Below are 20057 nucleotides of genomic sequence, written 5' to 3'. Positions count from 1 at the left end.
AATCAACTGGTTAATCCCTTTTATATTATAAAACTGACACCCTTAAAACAATTCATGTAGAACTCTCAAAATAGATTACTGGGACCATGACAAGCCATTTGAAGTAGGTCCAATGTGTAGTTGTTCCTCTCTTCCTTGGAGGATCTGGAAGTGCAACTCAAGAAATGAATGAACCTTTATTAAAGTACAACATGTATACAGTGAGATTGGCTGAGCCTCTCTTTGTGCCCCCCCTCCCCACCACTGTGACAACAAACCCACCATCTTGTTACACCGTGTGAGCGAATTGCACAACACACCAGCCTCGCAAGTCAATCAAAGGTTCCCCCGCACATGTGTGCTAGTCGTTTCCGACTCTACGGACCAGTGCTCATCTCCGTTTCAAAGATGTCCGAGGACGTCTCCATGGTCATGTGGCTGGCATCACTAGACGCCAAAGGTGCACGGAACGCTGTTACCTTCCCACCAGAGTGGTCCCTATTTTTCTAGTTGCATTTTTACGTGCTTTCGAACTACTAGTTGGCAGAAGCTGGGACAAGTAACGTGCTCACACTGCTATGCGGCACTCGGGATTCGACCCACGAAACTGCCGACCTTCTGATCGACAAGCTCAGCGTCCTAACCCACTGGATCCACCCCATCCCTTCAAGTCAATCACACATAAAGTTATTTCCTGTTCAAGAGCCTAACAGCCCATGGATAGAAGCTATTCTTTAGCCTGTTGGTACGGCTGGCTATACTTCTATATTTCCTACCCAATGGTAGGAGAGTAAAGAGGTACCGACTAGGGTGTGAGTTGTCCCTGAGAATTTTCCTCTCTTCCAAGGCAGCGAGCCCTAGCGATGTCATCCAGTGGTGTCGGGGACAGCCCACGATGTTTTGTGCTGTGCTCACCACCCTCTGTAATATCTTCCTATCCACGGCTGTCAGGCCAGCATACCAAACCACAATACAGTGCGAGAGGACGCTCTATAGTAGACCGGTAAAAGAAGGTCATTAGCTGTTGTTCTACCCTGTTCTTCTGCAAGACCCTGAGGAAGTGGAGTCTCTGTTGGGCCTTTCTGGCCACCTGGGTTGTATTAGACTTTCCAGGTATTATCTTCACAGAGGTAGACTCCCAGAAATTTAAAGGAGACTCTCTCCACACAGCCCCCCCCATGTAAAGTGGGGCAGGTTCCTCTCTTTTCCTCCAAAAGTCTAGCACCATCTCCTTTGTCTTGCCGATGTTCAGGTGCAAGTTGTTCTCTAAACAACATAAGGATAGTTTTTGTACCTCCCTCCTGTACGCTGTTTCATCTCCACCTGTAGTAAGACCCACTACGGTGGTATCATCTGCGAACTTAATGATCACAGTGGATGGGTTGGACGATACACAATCATATGTGTATACTGAATACAAGTAGGGGCTAAGCATGCAGCCCTGTGGCAAGCCCGCACAAAGCTTTAGGGGGTGGATGAAACAGACCCGACCGTTTGTAGCCAGTCCCTCAGAAAGTCTTTAATCCAATCACAGATGGAGGGCAATTCAAGTCAGTCAGCTTTTCAATAAGGATGCTTGGCAGAATAGTATTGAAAGCCGAGCTATAGTCAATGAAAAGCATCCTGACATAACTTCCAGGTTTCTTTAGATGGCTTGCTACAGTGTAGGGCAGTAGCTATGGCATCGTCTTTCTACCTATTCCCCTGTAGGCAAACTGATGTTTGTCAAAGTCCGGTGGGAGGCATGTCCCAAGATGTTGGAGAACCAGTCTTTCAAAGCATTTCATCGCTGCAGACGTTAATGCAATAGGTCTGTAGTCGTTTAGGCACCTCGGGGATCACCTGCTGCCGGCGTCAACTCCCCTCCGCCCTGTGCGTTCCCACAGAGAGGGCCTCCTCAGGGTGCCTCCGGTCAGAGAATGCCGGCTGGTGGCCCCCAGGGGGAGGGCCTTCTCTGTGGGCGCCCCGGCTTTGTGGAATCAACTGCCGGTTGAGCTCCGGATGGCACCGGATCTCCGCTCCTTCCGGCGCGGGTTAAAGACCCACCTATTTGAACAAGCTGGCCTGGCCTGATGGGGATTTAATTTGGGTTTTAAATATGTATATTTTATTGTTTTATTTTGGGCATTGATTTAATTCTATTTTAACTTTTGTATTTTTGTATTTTTATTATATGCCCTGTTCACCGCCCTGAGTCCTTCGGGAGAAGGGCGGTATAAAAATTTAATAAAACTAAAAAAACTAAACTAAAAACTCAACTGCTGTTTTCTTTGGGACTAGGACAATGGTAGCTGCTTTCAAGCATGATAGTATACAGGCCGCTTGCAAGATGTTATCAGGACCCCTAATTGATTAGCACAATACTTAACCACTATCCCCAGCACTCCATCTGGGTCTGCAGCTTTGCTGGGATTCACAGCCTTCAACACAGCTTTCACTTAATGTTCACACAGGGTGAGCAGCTGAGAATCAGAAGGCCCGACAGCAGAGGCTACGGGGTCTGGTCTTTTCACCTCGTAGGGAGTGAAGAAGATATTCAGCTCCTCTGCCAACGAACCATCGGTATTAACTGTGTTCCCCTTATGGTTGGTTTGGTGCTGCAGTCCCTGCCACACTTGTTTCAGGTTGTTGTCTGCTAGGTGGTTCTCCATGTTTATATTGTTGTTTCACCATCCTAATGCCTCTTCTGATGCATTTAAAAAGTTTGGATTTGGGGCCAGTTTTGTCCTCCAAATAGTACAAATGGTAAAATTACATAATCCTCTAGTCCAGACATGTCAAACTTGCGATGTTACATGACGTCGCACAATGTATCAGGACGGTTTTGCCATTGCCGGCAATGGGTTGGGCATGGCTTCCGGATGATGCGTCTGGCCTGCAGCTTGACACCCCTGCTCTAGTCCATAAATTACATTTAGCAAGCCGTGGTAAAGAACACAAAAGCATTTATTTTTGATGCTCCATGAATAGGAAATTTCACACCACAGATTCATTCTTTACCCTTCAATTTTCATGGTTCACAATTGTTATTTACCAAAAACACACCAACACCATTCTCCCCCCCTCCCCAGATCATAGGATATATCCAACAATCTTCTTCTTTCCTTTCTTGGTTCTGTTAATAGCTCAGGCATTTTTCAAGGTTCTGTGAAAAAGTTATTTACATTTAATTTTTCCTTTCTTTTAGATCATAGCTTAATTCCTGTAAGACATATTTAGAATCCACAGATACAGAAATTTTAACATTTCTCGTTTGAAACATCAGGTGTTTTTTCTAATGGGGAAAGTACATCATATGTGCTAGGATAGCTTACAACGGAGTAGGTTCTTTACAAACAAGTCAAACACTAAACGCAGTATGAAGTATAAACATAAAAGTGCCAATTACTTGAAAGATAAGTGAGTAACTTGAAGGGGGGATGGCATGGAAAAAACTGCTGCGCTGCATGGTTCAGCAAGACTCAGGTATTAAAATACGAAAGGTAGCTTTTAGAATCGACCATTTCAGGTTCACCTCTTCATTTTACCTACATTTAACAAGACTGGTTAGCTGATGTGTTCCATATTTTGCAAACAAATCACATTGCGGGAGAGATTGTAATACACCTATAATTACTGCCATGACATTGTGGCTCGGAGACTATTCACTTACAGTAGTTTTTCACGGAGTGCAAACTTGTTAATGACTTATTAATACCATGAAATGAAACGAAAAGAAATATTATTCCAGGGGCAAGCCAGCTATGTAAAGTGCGGTAAATATCTAACTTCCACTTAAAGGGGCCTATTCCTAATTTTCTATGTTGCAATCTACAAATACATTGGTTCAATGAACTTTCTCAGCATGTAAAAAATAAGGTATGATATTTTAGAACAGCCTAATTTGTTACATTCTGTGTATCTTATCATGATCAACACATCTCTTCAAATTATTCAAGTTATCCCACCACTTAAAGAGAAAAGCCTCTGCAATTAGTCTGAACCACGGAGTAATCTTAATTTCATTTTGAGAAGCCTTTTCCAGGAGTTTTCTCAATTCTTCTTGAGTCACATAACAGTAGCTTTTAATTTCATTGGGATCTGGATCCAGTGTAACATTCTTCTGCACGAAAAGGATGTAATCTATTTCGTGTTCTCCCCAAGTTCCATTGGACTGGGCTTTGTAGTGAATTCGGGTTAGATAGAACATTTCTTCTGGAGTGACCTACAATCAAACATTTTTCATAAGATTCAATGTCTTATTTTTTTTAACACATTCTCTTTCCCATTTCCAGAACACCTCAATAAAGATATAAAATCAAATTATTGTTTTTATAACCGCAATGGTGGTTTCATGGTTTCAGTATTTCATAGTAGACTGTCTGTAACCCGGGCCCTGGCAAGAACCAAAGAAATTTCTGAGAATTGTGGTATTTTTCTGAACGTTATGCAGTGATAATTGTACCTGAAACATCCTAGGTTCAAAAAATGTTCTGAAAATGGTTGGTCTTAATGAAAATCCTTCCTGTTAGTACAGCACTATTTTCAGTGTTTCTTGATCACTCAGCATTTTAGATATGGAGATACAGCTAAAGTTTCCTGTCTAATATCTATTGGAAGGAAGGAAATAAGAATTGATGGGGTCCCAGCCTGGCCCTGTACTTGGCCAAGCAGATACTTTGTGCATATTTCCAGGACAAAAACAGAATATACAAAGCTGAACAGTTATTTTACCCTTGTGCCACTTTGGCAAATACTTCCATAAAAGACAATGATTTGAGTTTGCTTTGGGAAAATTGGCTGTTGGAAAAACCTGGGTGCAAAATTGTTTAGAAATGTAAATCTGAACAAAGATTCTCTTTACGATGATCTAGCTTGTGACTGGACAATTTTTCTCAGTTTTTTTATACATCTGGTAGTGTGTGTATTGTGACTATGTGGTAATTTAGGATGAATTTGAAAATGGGAATTTTGTCATAGCTTGGAAGGTTTGTTCTCCATCTTATTCCAAAACACAAATGTTGAGATAAAACACCAGAACTAACTATGCACACTAGTTTAAAAAGGGAGACAGTGCAAATGTGACAAAGACACTGCATTGTTCCCTATTCTAGGCTTTTGGGAATACGGTAGGTTATGAATTTCCAAATAAATATTGTAGGTCTGATTTGTAATTAGACAAGTGGGATTGCCAAATAACTAATTGCTATGCAACAATTCTTCCCCAAGGAAGTCATTGCTCTGAAGAGTGTTTACCTGATCCAGTGGAATTCCTAACTCAGCTTTCAGTCTTCTCTGCGCTGCTCTTCGAATGCCAATGGCATTATTTTCTTCCAGTTCAAGGGGGGTGCTTAGTGGATGACTGCAACAAGTATTGGTAAAACAGTCTGTCAAAAAAGAAATGAAAAGTTTCAATAATGTCCTGTAGTGTATCGGACAGCAGAATTATCTGAAATGCTATGCTTAAAAGTTTTCATATAATATAGTGGTCTGGCCTTGGAATATTCTGTCCCTCCCCATCTGAATGAGCTTTTAATGACAATCAATTACTGAAGACCCCAGGAATCAGTCATATTTATGTGTCATCTCCAGGTGTAAGCCCAGGATCACCTCTCTCTCTCTTTCTCTCCTAGGCCCAGGGTAACAATGACACTTTTTGCTGCAGGATCCAATCTGGGTCAGTAACAGGGACCAGAGGTTTAACCTGCCAAACTTTTGGATTTGTGCTTCACCCCATCCTTGGGGAACGTCTCTCCCACCAGAATTCTTTCTCTCAGGCTGGTGAGAGAGACGTTCCCTGAAGATGGTAACTTGAGAATGAGTCCGAAAGCTCAGATTTATCCCACTGACCGATCCAGATTGGAGCCTAAAATATTATGTTATCTGGGAAATGTATATTTGCCTTTTTTGTGAGATTTTTGCTGCCTGTTTTTCAGCCTTAGATGTTGAAGACATTTGCAGTATTTTGATTCAGATTTTGTCTAATTTCAAATTCTTCTGTCAGCTTCAGCCCCTCACATTGTTTCCCCAATTAATTGACTAAACATAAGCACACTATAAATAACCTTTTAAGGCTTTGCTTTACCAGAAAATCTTATCCTCTTATCATTTAATAGATTTTTTTAATTTCTCATGCACTGCCTGGTGTACCTGAGTTCAGAATATATTCAAACTACAGATGGATCTCTGTCACACTGTTGTAACAATTCATTATTACATACCTGGAAAAGTGATTTTGGCATCTGATCTCTGTTGCAACAGTAGCTTATTCTCTGTGTTGAACAAAAAGACACTGAAGGCACGATGCAATAATCCTAGTACAGAAAGGCAGACAAAGACTATAAATATTATACTACAAAGATAATACAATTAATATCTGTTTGTGCTAACTTTAACTTTTAATTTTAAGACTACAGGTAATGCTTGACTTACAATTGTAATTGGGACTAGAATTTTGGTTGCTAACAATGCGGTTCTAAAGCAAGATGTCAATTTTACTGGTCATTAGCTGAGTACCCACCTTGTGCTCCTATAGCCACAAATGTCCCAGCTTAATTACCCCCACTGGCCTGCACCCTAAGACTCTTGTCTACCTTGCTCTGCTGCTCCAGATGACCATTGCTGCCTTCTTGCTCCTGCTGTGGTATGCCCAATTGGGCTGCTGGGCTATGAGGGGCTGGCTTCACAAAAGGAATAATAATAATAAAAGCACAAAGCAGCCTTTTCTCCCTTTTTTGCAGCATAACACCAGCCATAGAGCCCAGAATTGCAGTGCAAAGAGGTACTGTGGCACGTTCCACACTCCTTAAGCTTTTTTTTTCCCTTTTCTTTTTTGTTGCAGGACAAAACCATCTCCATATGATCCAGCAACAAAACTGGGCATGTATCATCATTATCAGTGGCAGCAAGAAAATAGCAACCAAGATCAGCTGTGACAGAGCCCAAGGAGAGACGGACAGGTGGGGGAAGTTATAGCACCTCTGCAGTTGGGTTACCAAGTATCCAAATTTTATTCATGGTGCGGATGCTATAATGGCCATAACTTTGAGCATGGATAAGACTTTTTATTTAGTGCCACTGTAACTTCAAGTGGTCACTGAATGAATAGTTGTCAAGTCAAGGACTACCTGTAATGTCTCATAAGGAAGCAAATCTTTCTACAAAGTCTAAGTAAATTCTTATTTGAAATAAACTGTGTTAGTTCTTTCAGAATAAGTTATTAAGAAAAACCTTGCATGGCTTCTAACATTCTTTTGAGAGCTTTTCAGAAATAAACGTATATATTTTTATAGTCGTAAGGCATTGAACTCTAGTCTAAAATATACTTCTACTCCATATTTTTTATTTTACTTAAAGCATCTACTAAGAATCTTTATCACTTCTCTTACGAGAAATCTAAGGTAATGAACTTGCCAAGGCCACATTTTCAGGGCAAAGTAAAATGTGTGTCTTTTAACTGAGCCTGCAAGCAATGAAAAGAAAGGACAAATAAATTCGTACTTCCTACTGATCTTTATCTTTATCATATTTGTATACCGCCCTTCTCCCGAAGGACTCAGGGCGGTGAACAGGGCACATAAAAATACAAAATACAAAAATTAAAAAAAGAATTAAATAAGAGCCCGAGCTAAAAACAGTAGAGTAATAAAAATCCCCAATAAAAACCCCAGCACATCTCCCATCAGGCCAGGCCGGCTTGCTCAAATAGGTAGGTCTTCAGGCCGCGTCGGAAGGAGCAAAGGTCAGGTGCCATCCGGAGCTCAACCGGCAGCTGATTCCATAAAGCCGGGGCACCCACAGAGAAGGCCCTCCCCCTGGGGGCCACCAGCCGACATTCTCTGACCGGTGGCACCCTGAGGAGGCCCTCTGTGGGAATGCACAGGGCGGAGGGAAGTTGACGCCGGCAGCAGGTGATCCCCGAGGTACTCTGTACCCATGCCATGTAGGGCCTTGAAAACCATTACCAAATGATGCTTAGAAAGAACTTCAGAATTCATATGCAGCTGATAAAACATATATAATACTAAATCTAAATGGAATGATAGGTAGAGAAAGAGTAATCTGTGAGAAGCTTTTCATCCTCTCTGTGTTAAAATGTTTGTAATGTCTGAAGAACAGAATTAATCCAAACATACTTGATCAACAGCATTTTTCTTTTTCTGATTTTATCTTGATCTATAACTAAAGTTCAGATATTTGGAGGCAAGAAAACTTGGCTCTGTGTTGTACAGTGAATCTCTGACCCAGTTGAGTTAAGCAAAATCCTCCTTACATGCGATATATTTTAAATAACATTTTACCTTTGTCAATGTTTTCATTCAGGTGGCAGTTTTTTTTTGTGTCTGAACCAATCCTGTTGTCATTTTCATCTATTAGGATGCACATCTCTGCCAGCAACTGCACTTGCTGTTCATCCAATTCCTCTGTATTTATTTCAGGCATAATTGTGTAGTTGATCTCCCTAAAAAATATACTGAATAGAAACAGCTATTCAGACCAAAGCAAAACTTTACCACCCAAAATCTGTGATTAGGTGATCCCAACACAAACAATTTGAGTTAATCCAACTGATTATTCATATTCCACAGAATTCAGATATGCATAAAACATTCAATATTAAAAAAACTGGATAAACTTGTTTCAGAATGCCTCAATTAGGACACTGTATCTTATTATGGATTTTTAAACAAACCAAGCTTTTTGCATATTTATCTATTTTAGTATTTGATCTTTTCAGGAACATATGTGTGCTCCAGCAGATGTTAAATCACTATCACCCTATCCTTGACTTTTCAGGATTGATTCTAGTATATTTTTTCTCCATGACAATTTCTTTTAAAGCCCCACAACATCTGCTTTAGGGACTGCCTCCTTGATAAGCTTTATGTATATGTATATGTATATGTATGTGTATATGTATGTGTATATGTGTGTATATGTATATATCCCCTTCATGGATTACTGCCTTGTCGTGGCGAAGGGGCTTGCATAATTCAATGAAGCTATGAGCTATGCCATGCAGGGCCACCCAAGATGGAAAGGTCATAGCAGAGAGTTCTGACAAAACATGATCCACTGGAGAAGGAAATGGCAATCCACTCCAGTATCTTTGCCATGAAAACCCCATGGACAGTACCAAAAGACAAAACGATATGACGCTGGAAGATGAGCCCCTCAGGTCGGAAGGCGTCCAATATGCTACTGGGGAAGAGCAGAGGGCTAGTACTAGTAGCGCCAGAAAGAATGAAGTGACTGGGCCAAAGCCGAAAGGACGCTCAGCTGTGGATGTGTCTGGTGGTGAAAGGAAAGTCCGATGTTGTAAAGATTTTTTCTCCATAGGAACCTGGAATGTAAGATCCATGAATCAAGCAAAGCTAGACGTGGTCAAACAAGAGATGACAAGACTAAACATCGACATCTTAGGTATCAGCGAACTAAAATGGACAGGAATGGGTGAATTTAATTCAGATGACCATCAGGTATACTACTGCGGGCAAGAATCCCTCAGAAGAAATGGAGTAGCCTTCATAGTCAATAAAAGAGTAGGAAAAGCAATACTGGGATACAATCCTCAAAATGACAGAATGATCTCAGTTCGAATCCAAGGCAAACCATTCAATATCACAGTAGTAGTCTATGCCCCAACCACCAGTGCTGAAGAGGATGAAATTGACCAGTTCTATGAAGCTCTACAGCACCTTATAGAACTAACACCAAAAAATGATGTCCTTATCATCATGGGGGATTAGAATGCTAAAGTAGGAAGCCAAAAGATAACTGGAATAACAGGCAAGTTTGGCCTTGGAGTACAAAATGAAGCAGGGCACAGGCTGATAGAATTTTGTCAAGAGAATACGATGGTCATAGCAAACACTCTTTTCCAACAACCCAGGAGACGGCTCTACACGTGGACATCACCAGACGGTCAACACAGAAATCAGATTGACTATATGCTCTGCAGCCAAAGATGGAGAAGCTCTATACAGTCAGTAAAAACAAGACCAGGAGCTGACTGTGGCTCAGACCATGAGCTTCTCGTTGCAAAGTTTAGGCTTAAATTAAAGAAAGTAGGGAAAAGCACTAGGCCAGTCAGGTATGAATTATATCCCTGTTCAATATACAGTAGAGGTGACAAATAGATTTAAGGAATTAGATCTGATAGACAGAGTGCCTGAAGAACTATGGACAGAGGTTCACAACATTGTAGAACAGGTAGCAACCAAAACCATCCCAAGAAGCAACAGTGAGAACTGGACACAGAACCACTGATTGGTTCAAAATTGGGAAAGGAGTCCGGCAAGGCTGTATACTGTCGCCTTGCCTATTTAACTTATATGCAGAGCACATCATGAGAAAGGCAGGGCTAGATGAATCAAAATTTGGAATTAAGATTGCCGGAAGAAACATCAACAACCTAAGATACGCAGATGATACCACTCTAATGGCAGAAAGTGAAGAGGAACTAAAGAGCCTCTTGTTGCGAGTGAAGAAGGAGAGTGCAAAACTTGGGTTGAAACTAAACATTAAGAAAACCAAGATCATGGTGTCTGGCCCTCTCAATTCCTGGCAAATAGATGGGGAAGAAATGGAGGTAGTGACAGATTTTATTTTCCTGGGCTCCAAGATCACTGCAGATGGGGACTGTAGCCAAGAAATTAAAAGACGCTTGCTCCTCGGGAGGAAAGCAATGGCAAATCTAGACAGCACACTAAAAAGCAGAGACATCAAGGTTGACTCAGCCTTCCATCCTTCCGAGGTAGGTAAAATGAGGACCCAGATTGTTGGGGGCAATTAAGCTGACTTTGTAATAATGCCGCTTGGGGGGTGTATGAAAGCCCTAATAAGCAGGCATATACATAGAATGAAGGCTACTGCTAAGCTTGTAAGCCGCCCTGAGTCTTCGGAGAAGGGCGGGATATAAATGGAATTAAAATAAATAAAATAAATAATCACCCTGTCAACAAAAGTGCGTATAGTCAAGGCTATGGTCTTCCCAGTTGCAATGTATGGCAGTGAAAGCTGGACCATAAGAAAGGCTGAGCGCCAAAGAATTGAAGCCTTTGAACTATGATGCTGGAGAAGACTCCTGCGAGTCCCTTGGACTGCAAGGCGATCAAACCGGTCAGTCCTAGAGGAGATCAACCCTGACTGCTCTTTAGAAGGCCAGATCCTGAAGCTAAAACTCAAATCCTTTGGCCACCTAATGAGAAGGAAGGACTCACTGGAGAAGAGCCTAATGCTGGGAAAGATCGAGGGCAATAGAGGAAGGGGACGACAGAGAATGAAGTGGCTGGATGGAGTCACTGAAGCAGTCGGCATGAGCTTAAATGGACTCCAGAAGATGGTAGATAGAGGACAGGAAGGCCTGGAGGAACGTTGTCCATAGGGTCGTGATGGGTCGGACATGACTTCGCAACAACAACAATATGTATATGTGTGTGTATATATATACACACACATTTCTCCTTCTTATCCAAAAATCTCATCCAGTTTTGAACTGAAGAAGCTTCCTGGATGAGAAGTGAAACGTTTCCAAAGGGGGGAAAAACAAGGAAGCTCAGTTGTCTTTTGGAAAAAGCATCTTTGGGACAAACATGACCTTGATGATTGAGAATCTCCGTAGACAAAATCTCTAGAAAAGCTCTCAACTTTGTCCCTATTTATTATTATTATTTTTGGAAGGTGTGTGGGGGGGAAGGAATGAACAGTTTAGCGCTGTTGCCTTCTATTCACCCTCATCTAATCTTTCCCTAGACCATGGGTAGGCAACCTCGGCTCTTTTATGACTCATGGACTTCAACTCCCAGAATTCCTGAGTCAGCTAGGAATTCTGGGAGTTGAAGTCCATGAGTCATAAAAGAGCCGAGGTTGCGTACCCCTGCCCTAGACCAGTCCGCTGGACTCCCATCTTCCCTAAGCCAGCTGAGTCAAGAAGATCCCATGTTTTTGAGTCAACAAAAGAGAATCGCACCCCGAAAAGGGAGAAGGCGGATCTAGAGAGGGATCTTTCCAGCTGCTGCGAGCAACGGTTCTTCCAGAGAACCCTCCCTCTTTAGAAGCAGGCTACCTCGGACCAAGGGATGAGCGACTTTCCCTTGTGAGAAGCAGACTACCCCGAGATTCAAGGCTGCAAGGTTAAAGGCGGCACTTGCCTTCCTACGCGGAAGGCTGGGGAGAGGGGCGCAGACCCCGGCATTAAACCGCAACCCCTCCGATACCCCGTCTCGGTCCTTACCGCGCTTCGTTCACCTTCGACACCACGAGAGAAGGAGGTGAGATCGACCTCCGTGCACGGCGGCTGGACTGATAGCAACAGCCGCCCGCCAGCGGTGATAAGTGGAGCGGCGCTGCCCCTCCCCCAGCCAGGGACGACGGCGCCGCCGCCGCCGCCGCCGTTGCTAACCTGCGCGTCGCGCGCCACATGGCCAGGCAACACGCCCGCGAAGCGCTCGTCCAATGACAACCGCGCAGGATTCTCGCGTCAGCGCGTGGACCGATCGCACCACCGTCCAGAGATAATCTGAGCGCCTGCCGGTCATCCGGACGGGAACGCCATTGGCGGAAAGGTCTAGCCCGATGGCGGGGGAGGCGGAGCTTGTGGGAGACGCGAGGTGGGGAATGGTGGACGAAGATAGCTGCGCTGGCGGAAGAATGAAAGTGACCAGTTGAAAAACAGCCAATAGTTGAGCAGGATGGGCGGATGGCTATGTCGGGTAGCAAATGGGAATAAGGATGTGGGCGAGATATTGGCCAATAGGCGCCTTAGGACATCCACCTGCTGATCAATTTGGGGAATAGGACAACAGAGATTCCTGGAAAGTGGAACGGGATAATCGAGATTGCCAGTTTTAAATAGCGGGTTCTTTGGCGCAGGAATGAAGGCGCTAAACAGAGTACAGGGTAACTCATTATTTATTTCGTGCTGGAACTATACTGGGGAAATGCCTGCAACTAGCCGCAATGTATAGTCTAGTCTCTAGGTGGCAGCCAGTAGGTTTGAATCAACCATTGCCACCTGGAGATAGCCAACTGCAGCACAGGAGATTTGTAGTCTGGGTTGCTGGAGAGCCTTAACTGCTCCAGCAACCCACGTGGTATTTCACAAGAGCTCAGTACATAATACCCCTCCCCTCTTAGATCAGATCATAATAACACCAATTAGTCTCAATAATTGTCAAGACTCATTATCCAACATACTAAAGTAAAAGTGATAATAATAAGAAAATGATAATAAAAAAACAGTGTGGGTTACAATGAGATTAAACGACATCTCAATGAACAGGCTTCACAATTTGCACTATTAGACAGTTACACCATAGCACTAGTTTCTGTAGTCTAGTGGCAACAGGATTTACAACAATATATAGCTCTTTATTTTACAATGTAATCTGCAAGATATGAAGGAGGCTTGTGTGCCCTAGAGGAACATCTCGGAGTTCCCATCACTTTGTGGTCTAGCAGCTTACCCAGTGGGCTGGGTAGACTTGTGTCCCTTTGTGCTCCTGAGTCAAGGGGATTCAATGAGCTCTGGCTGGCCTCTCCAGGTTGGCCCACCCCAGAGTCAGACTGTTCGGCAGAGTTGGCACAGCGGTTGCTGATGTTCTGTTGGCTTGTTCCTTCAGGGGGGTGTTGCACTCCAGAGCTCCCCTGTTCTCCCTCTGGTTCCACCTCAGTTAAGAAGGAAAAGTCCTGGTAGTCCATAGGAGGGCTGGCTTGGCCGCACGTTTGAGGACCTTGGGAGGGACTTATGATGCAGTCCTCACTTAGTGGCCGTTCTGGAAACTGTTTCCTGAGCTGATCAATGTGTCATCTGACAACTCGCCCTCCCTCCAACCCCACTTCATAAGATAGGGGTCCAGATGCCTTGGTGATTTGACCAGGAACCCACAGATTCCCATGACCATAGTTCCTGGCCCAAACCCAATCGCCCATGTGCATCCCCCTCAGGGGTTTTGGTCGAGAGGCTTCTGCTGCCACTCCATCTGGATGTAACCTGTCCAGTTTAGTAATCAAACGCCTCCCCCCAACGTAGTTCTGCAAGACTTTTGCCTGTAGCAGTGCAGGGCGTAGAATGCTGGCAGAGTAAAAAATCTGCCAATCTGTGATACCAGTCACCTGTAACAATGCGCTTGAGTGCTTCCTTCGTTGTCCTCACCATGCGTTCAGCTTGACCATTAGAAGATGGATGAAAAAGCGCAGACGTTGCATGTCTGATGAGATTAGCTCTAAGAAAGGCCTGAAATTCAGCAGCAGTGAATTGGGCCCCATTGTCTGAAACTAAGACATCTGGCAACCCATGTGTGGCAAAAAGTTTTCTCAGCACCTGGATGGTCCTAGCAGTAGTCATGTTAGAAACTGGAATTACTTCCAGCCATTTTGAGTGGCTATCCACTACTATAAGAAAGAGCTGTCCCTGAAAGGGCCCAGCGTAGTCTATGTGAACCCTAGACCAGGGAGTGTGCGTTTCCTCCCACCTGTGAACTGGAGCCTTGGAATTTCAGGCCTAGATTGCTGGCATGTATAACAACCATGGACTTGAGCCTCAATGGCCTTATCAAGGCCAGGCCACCAGAGGTAGTTTCTAGCTAAAGCTTTCATTCTGACAATGCCTGGATAGTCTTCATGTATGAAGGACTTTTGGTGCTCTCTGAGCTTGCTTGTTTTCCTTCAGATGTTTCATTACCCAAACTAAGTAACATCACCACTACTAGTAAGGAGTGCAGTTTGCTGTCAGTTTATATTTTGATGGCTTGCCCTGTCAGTGTTGATGTGGGGTGGTCTTAGAGATTCTTTGGTTGGGCTGTTTACTGTTGGCTGTTTGGCAATTCTTAATTGGGGTATGTTTATTTGACTGTTGGTCTGATGTTAATCTTGGATTAACATCAGACTGTTGGTCTGATGTTAATCCATGCTGATCTGGTTGCTAGTGGAGAGGTGCTTGAGTCTTTTTGTTCCCTTTTGGGATGGCTGATTGTCTCTTTTGCATAAGCTATAGATGTTGTTAATATCTACCCGTGTTTCCCTGAAAATAAGACCGGGTCTTAATTTTTTTTTTGCCTCCAGAAGAGGCACCAGGTCATATTTTGGGGGTAGGTCTTACCTCACCTCCCGCACCAACGGCCCCACCTAGTCAGTCCACTTCTTCTGGGGCTGAAGTTCTGCAGCTGCATTCAGACTTGCATTTTGCAGTCAGGCCTTTCCAGAAGGCCTAAGCAGCCGAGTACTGAGCTATGGATTCAATCCCTAGCATGGCGCTTGGCTGCTGAGGTCTTGCAGAACTGAGCTATGGATTGAATCCTTAGCTCGGTTCTTGGCTGCACAGGCCTTTCGGAAAGCCCTGTGACTGAGAAATGCAGGCCTGGCTGCAGAAGAGACCTCAGAAGAAGAAGTGGGCCGGCAAGGAGAGGCCTGGCTGCCAGATAAGCACATGTGGAGTGGGTGGGGCAACTCTACACCCACCCCCACCCTAGCTTGATTTTTAGTATGTGCCTCACCCCAAAACTAGGGCTTATTTTTGGGATAGGGTTTATATTAGGTCCACCCCCCAAAAAATCAAGCTAGGGTTTATTGTTGGTCTGGCCTTACTTTTGTGGAAACACAGTATGTGTCTAGATGGCTAATTTGTCAGAGTGCTAGGCTTCTAGAAATTCCCTGGTGTTTTTGGACTTGGCCGGGTCTATGAAATTATGGTAAAACTGTCTATATGTTGTGAAATTAAAGAATTTTCATCATGTCTTCTGACTGCTAGTTGGTGTTCATGGATATGTTTTGCCAGTCTTTTACCTATTTGTCCTACATGGTGGTTGTTGCAGTTCTTATGTTGTAGTAGATGGCTTCTGTTTTTTCTTCTGGGGTTGTTGGGTCTTTTGGTATGATTAGGATGTTTTGATTTAATTGGATTGTGTGCTACGCTGATTCCATCTGGTTGTAGTAGTCTGTTGGTTTCTGAGATATACTTGATGTATGGTAGTGTTAGGGTTTGTGTTAGTTGTGCTATATTGAGTGGTTAGCAACTTTTGGATAAAGTTGTGTGGATATCCATTTTGTTGCAATATTCTTTATAGATGCTCCATTTCCTTTTTCTGTTGTTCCAGGTTGCTGGAATCAATCAAGAAACAGATAAAGAAGGCAACAGTAAACAGCCCAACAAAAGAAACTCTTAAGACCAGCCCTACCAACACTGACAGAGCAAGCCACCAGAAAATAAACTGAAAGGAAACCACACTCCTTACTACTACTGATGATGTTACCTAGTTAGGGTAATGAAATGTCTGCAATAAAACAAGCAAGCTCAGAGAGCACCAAATGCCCCTCATTTCAACTTTGAGGTACATATATTCTTCTTTAATGGGAATATTAAGTATATTTATCACTTTCAGTTATTTATAAAAATAACTGAGGGAAATGATTAGTTCCTAAATGTGATAAATAAATAAATAAAAGATGGAATAAAAATAAATAAATAAATATGCAGATCTACAGGCTAGAGTCGCTAGACTGAAAAATTTGAAAAAGATCAGTGACAAATCACTTTTGTATTGTTAACAAACAGCAGCAGCTTCTCCATAAAACCACAAAGGACAATTCCAGTTGAAAAAACAAGTCCTTTTCCCCCCTTGTTTCAATTATTAAAAACAACCACTGGAAGATAGTATATACCTCCCTAACACAGAGGTAATTGTAGCTTCTTTGAAATAGATGTATTTATTTCATTTACATATTTATTAGATTTGTTAGTGTGCTTTGAGAAAAGTTGATCAGATGTTAGAAGATTCAAGTGGGGAGCATGATGGCTTAGCAGCTAAAGACACTGAGCTTGTCAGCTGGAAAGCTGACAGCCTGGGTTTGAGACTCAAGCCCTGTGCGACAAAGGGAGCTCTGTGACTTGCTGCAACTCCCACCAACCTACCTGTTTGAAAGCATGCAAATGTGAGTAGATAAGTAGGTACCACTTTAGTGGGAAGATAACAGCATTCTGTGTGCCTTGGCATACCCTGGCCACATGGCCATGGAAGTGTCTTTGGACAGTGCTGTCTAAGAAATGGAGATGAGCACTGCCCCCTAGAATTGGACACAATTGGACAGGGGAAACTTTATCTTAGAAGATTCAAAACTATCTACCAGCATAAAAGAAATCTTATTTGTGCAAATAGAGCATTTTTTTAGTGAACTTTTTCATCTATCTCGGGCAACTTTTAAACACAGAAATGAAAAGTATTATATATCCTAGATATATATCAGTTATTAAATAATAAAATCAGTGAATTAAAAACAATTATTTTCTTTTCCTTTTATTTTACAAAAATACAGGCTGATCTTGACTTATAATCAGTTATTAAGTGACTGAAGTTACAACAGCACTGAAAAAAACAGAGTTATGACAGGTGCTTGTATCTAATGATCATCACAGCATCCTCATGGTCACTTAATCATAATTGGGGGCTTTGGTAATTAGCATGTATTTATGATGATTGCAGTATCTCAGTCATGCGATTGCCAGATCTTCTCAGCTGGTTTCCCTCAAGCAAAATTAATGGAGGAAGCTGGATTCATTTAATGACTGTATGATTCTCTTAACAACTTTTTCCCCCCAGTTATATCCCGCCCTTCTCCGAAGACTCAGGGCGGCTTACAAGCTTAGCAGTGATATGCTTAACAACGTGGCAAAAAAGGTTGTAAAATGGGTGCAACTCAGTTTAAAGTTGCCTTGGTTAGAAATTCTGGTTTCAATTGTGATTTTAAGTTGAGGACTACCTGTAGAATGTAACAGTCATTCAAAGCAAATCATCCTGATGCTGGACTAAGCACTGCTGAAGATTAGAGCAGGGGTCCCCAACCACAGGAAACCAGTCTGCGCAAACAAGCGAAGCCCCATCCACAGGATGCAGGCAACAGATAAAACCATGTGAAGCCCCATCCACGGGATGCAGGCAACAGATAAAACCATGCGAAGCCCCATCCACGGGATGCAGGCAGCATACGAAACCAGGCCCCCCTTGAGTCCACAGAAAAAAGTCTCCATGGAACTGGTCCCTGGTGCTGAAAAGATTGGGGGCTGCTGGATTAGACCTACAGTATACATGCATCAGGCTTTTTTTCTTTTAAAGTTGTTTTAAAGGGAAGCTCACGCTGACTGCAATATCATAACCTGCTAACTACTAACTTTATCTGGATGAGCAACTTTCACAAAGTTCTATTTATTGATCCTCCAGATATTGATCATGTCAACATTGGTTTTTTTCCATATTAATAGAACAAAGTCCACCTTACCTTAGTAAACAACATTTAAAGAGAAACAGCGCTACAGATAACCGCTGAAACTTGATTTGAGAAAATCTGTTTCAACACTGAAGCTGGCATTTTCACTTTAACGTTATTGGTGACAATAATTTGACATTGAAAATTTGATTCTTAAAACAATTTTGGAATTGTTTTGGAATGACTATATTTACTCATTATACTGAGGCAAATGTACAGTACTTAAGTCTGAGATCAGGGCTGCTATACTTAGAAACCTCCAAGAACTGTTGTCCAATCATAAATTTTAACATGAAAAATTAAGTACATGACAATGATTCATTATATTAAGTACATTTAACTTTATTATAAGAGTAAATAAAACATTGAGTGTATAAAAATAAAGGTGGGATAAAAATAAAATATACACAGAATAACAATTTTTAGAAGCATGCTCAAAAGCATAAGGAATAAAGAAGGGATGTAGTAATATGCTCTTAAACTGAAAAACCTTTAAATGGTTTTATTCGGTTAGTAGCAAATGTTGCAAAACTGGGTGCAAACATCAGAATTTTCAGGAACTCTTTGAGGATTAAAAATTCTGGAAAAAAACTAAGTAAATGGAACAGGGGAGGTAATGTAATGGGCTATGTACATGCTTTGTGTTTAATTCGTGGCTTGTTCTAAATCATAGTTTATTGAATAAAGTACCATGGGCTGCTTTGGCACAATATAAAGCGGAAACAAGCTATGAAACAGATGAAGCCTGCTTTGCGCACCCGAACTCAGTGAGGCTTGGTGGTCCTTTTCTAGCAAAACTCCCCAGGATGAGCTCAAGCCGTGAGGCTGGAGGACCATTAACCTCGCGAGCTTTTCCGCTATACATACGGATCCGTCCCAGAATTCCAGGAATTTCCATGCCCTGTCTAGGCCCTCACCGCTACAAACTCATAGTTCCGTTCTCTACGGTGTCAATCTCTGTGGTGGCTGGAGGGCTGTCGGGCTCTTCCGGAGAAACAGGAAGTGAGATCAGGCGAGTTCTGGAGCAAGCGGTTTTGATGCAGCTCGCCTCAGGGGAGGAAAAAAAAAAGCAGCTCCAGATCTGCAGATCGCCCGCCGGCGGCTCCCTCGTAATTTCACTCCTTATCGATCTTCTCCCGGACGTCTTTTCTCCCTTCGCTTCCGTGCCGTCTTCCTGCCTACGCCTTTTGGTAACCTCTCCCCGCTCCGGGTTTGGGAGCTTCCCCCCTCCGTTTCTCAGCTGGACTTCAGGTGAGCCTTCCCCTCCCCTTTGCACGGCATGGGGAAGACTGACAGGCGAGGCTGCTGGGTCTATTTTGGGACGGGGAGGGGGGCTGGGACGGTGCTCTCCCGTGCCCTGTGCTTTGGAGAGCCGTTGGACTACAACTCCCATGGGTCTCAGCTTCTTTACCCTCGTGCCTTTGTAACGGCATTAGCCCTTCGTCGCTCCCAGCCAGTCAGTCAGCCAGCGCCCCCTCTCCCCGGCTGATTTGTCTAGAGATGGTGGAGTTTATACCTCTTAAGCTGGGGGTGATTGGACCTGTAGCCCTCGCCATATGTCCTTAGCTGTGTGAGGGGAGATAGGGAGAACAAACAATTGAGCTTCTGAGGAACAAATATTTGCTTTGATGATTTGGTACGAATGCAACGACGATTGTTCTTTTGAAATTTTCTTTCTCTCTTACCATTCATGTTTCCATGCCAGTGAGAGAAGATCAGCTTTATAAAGACGTAGTTAGGGATACTTGCCTTATATGAATGTAATGGAGCCTGTAATGTTTGAGGGAAAGAAAAAGGAAAACACGACCGACCTGATATATATGTGTGTGTGTTTGTGCCTG

At 43.0% G+C, this 20057-nt stretch overlaps 2 protein-coding genes and 1 long non-coding RNA gene across 5 annotated transcripts in view; 2 read left to right on the top strand and 1 right to left on the bottom strand.

Moving 5' to 3' along the window:
- Window positions 1–2907: 2907 nt before the first annotated feature.
- Window positions 2908–12512, bottom strand: IDI1 (isopentenyl-diphosphate delta isomerase 1). The gene is given in 6 exon segments (XM_083376953.1): window positions 2908–4183; window positions 5215–5345; window positions 6180–6272; window positions 8259–8431; window positions 12194–12395; window positions 12398–12512. Coding segments are annotated over 6 exon segments (1017 nt in total). The 5' UTR covers window positions 12498–12512; the 3' UTR covers window positions 2908–3865.
- A 2977-nt stretch (window positions 12513–15489) lies between these two features.
- On the top strand, window positions 15490–17399 carry LOC310649803. Its single transcript, XR_014494317.1, has 3 exons — window positions 15490–15647; window positions 16053–16286; window positions 17269–17399. It is a non-coding gene; the product is annotated as an uncharacterized lncRNA (long non-coding RNA).
- Window positions 17400–19231: 1832 nt separating this feature from the next.
- Window positions 19232–20057, top strand: part of WDR37 (WD repeat domain 37) — a 52141-nt gene continuing 51315 nt past the window's right edge. For 2 of the 3 annotated variants that reach the window (XM_083378588.1, XM_083378586.1), the window contains exon 1: window positions 19611–19852. In XM_083378588.1, the coding sequence (XP_083234714.1) occupies window positions 19845–19852 (8 nt within the window). In that variant the 5' untranslated portion in view covers window positions 19611–19844. Of the gene's footprint in view, window positions 19468–19610; window positions 19853–20057 lie in introns of those variants that run through there. The other variant, XM_083378587.1, reaches the window with a different exon arrangement.

The sequence above is a fragment of the Vipera ursinii genome (assembly GCF_947247035.1).
Source record: "Vipera ursinii genome assembly, chromosome: Z".
Classification (NCBI taxonomy): Eukaryota; Metazoa; Chordata; class Lepidosauria; order Squamata; family Viperidae; genus Vipera; species Vipera ursinii.
This window is presented reverse-complemented; position numbering and strand designations above follow the sequence as displayed.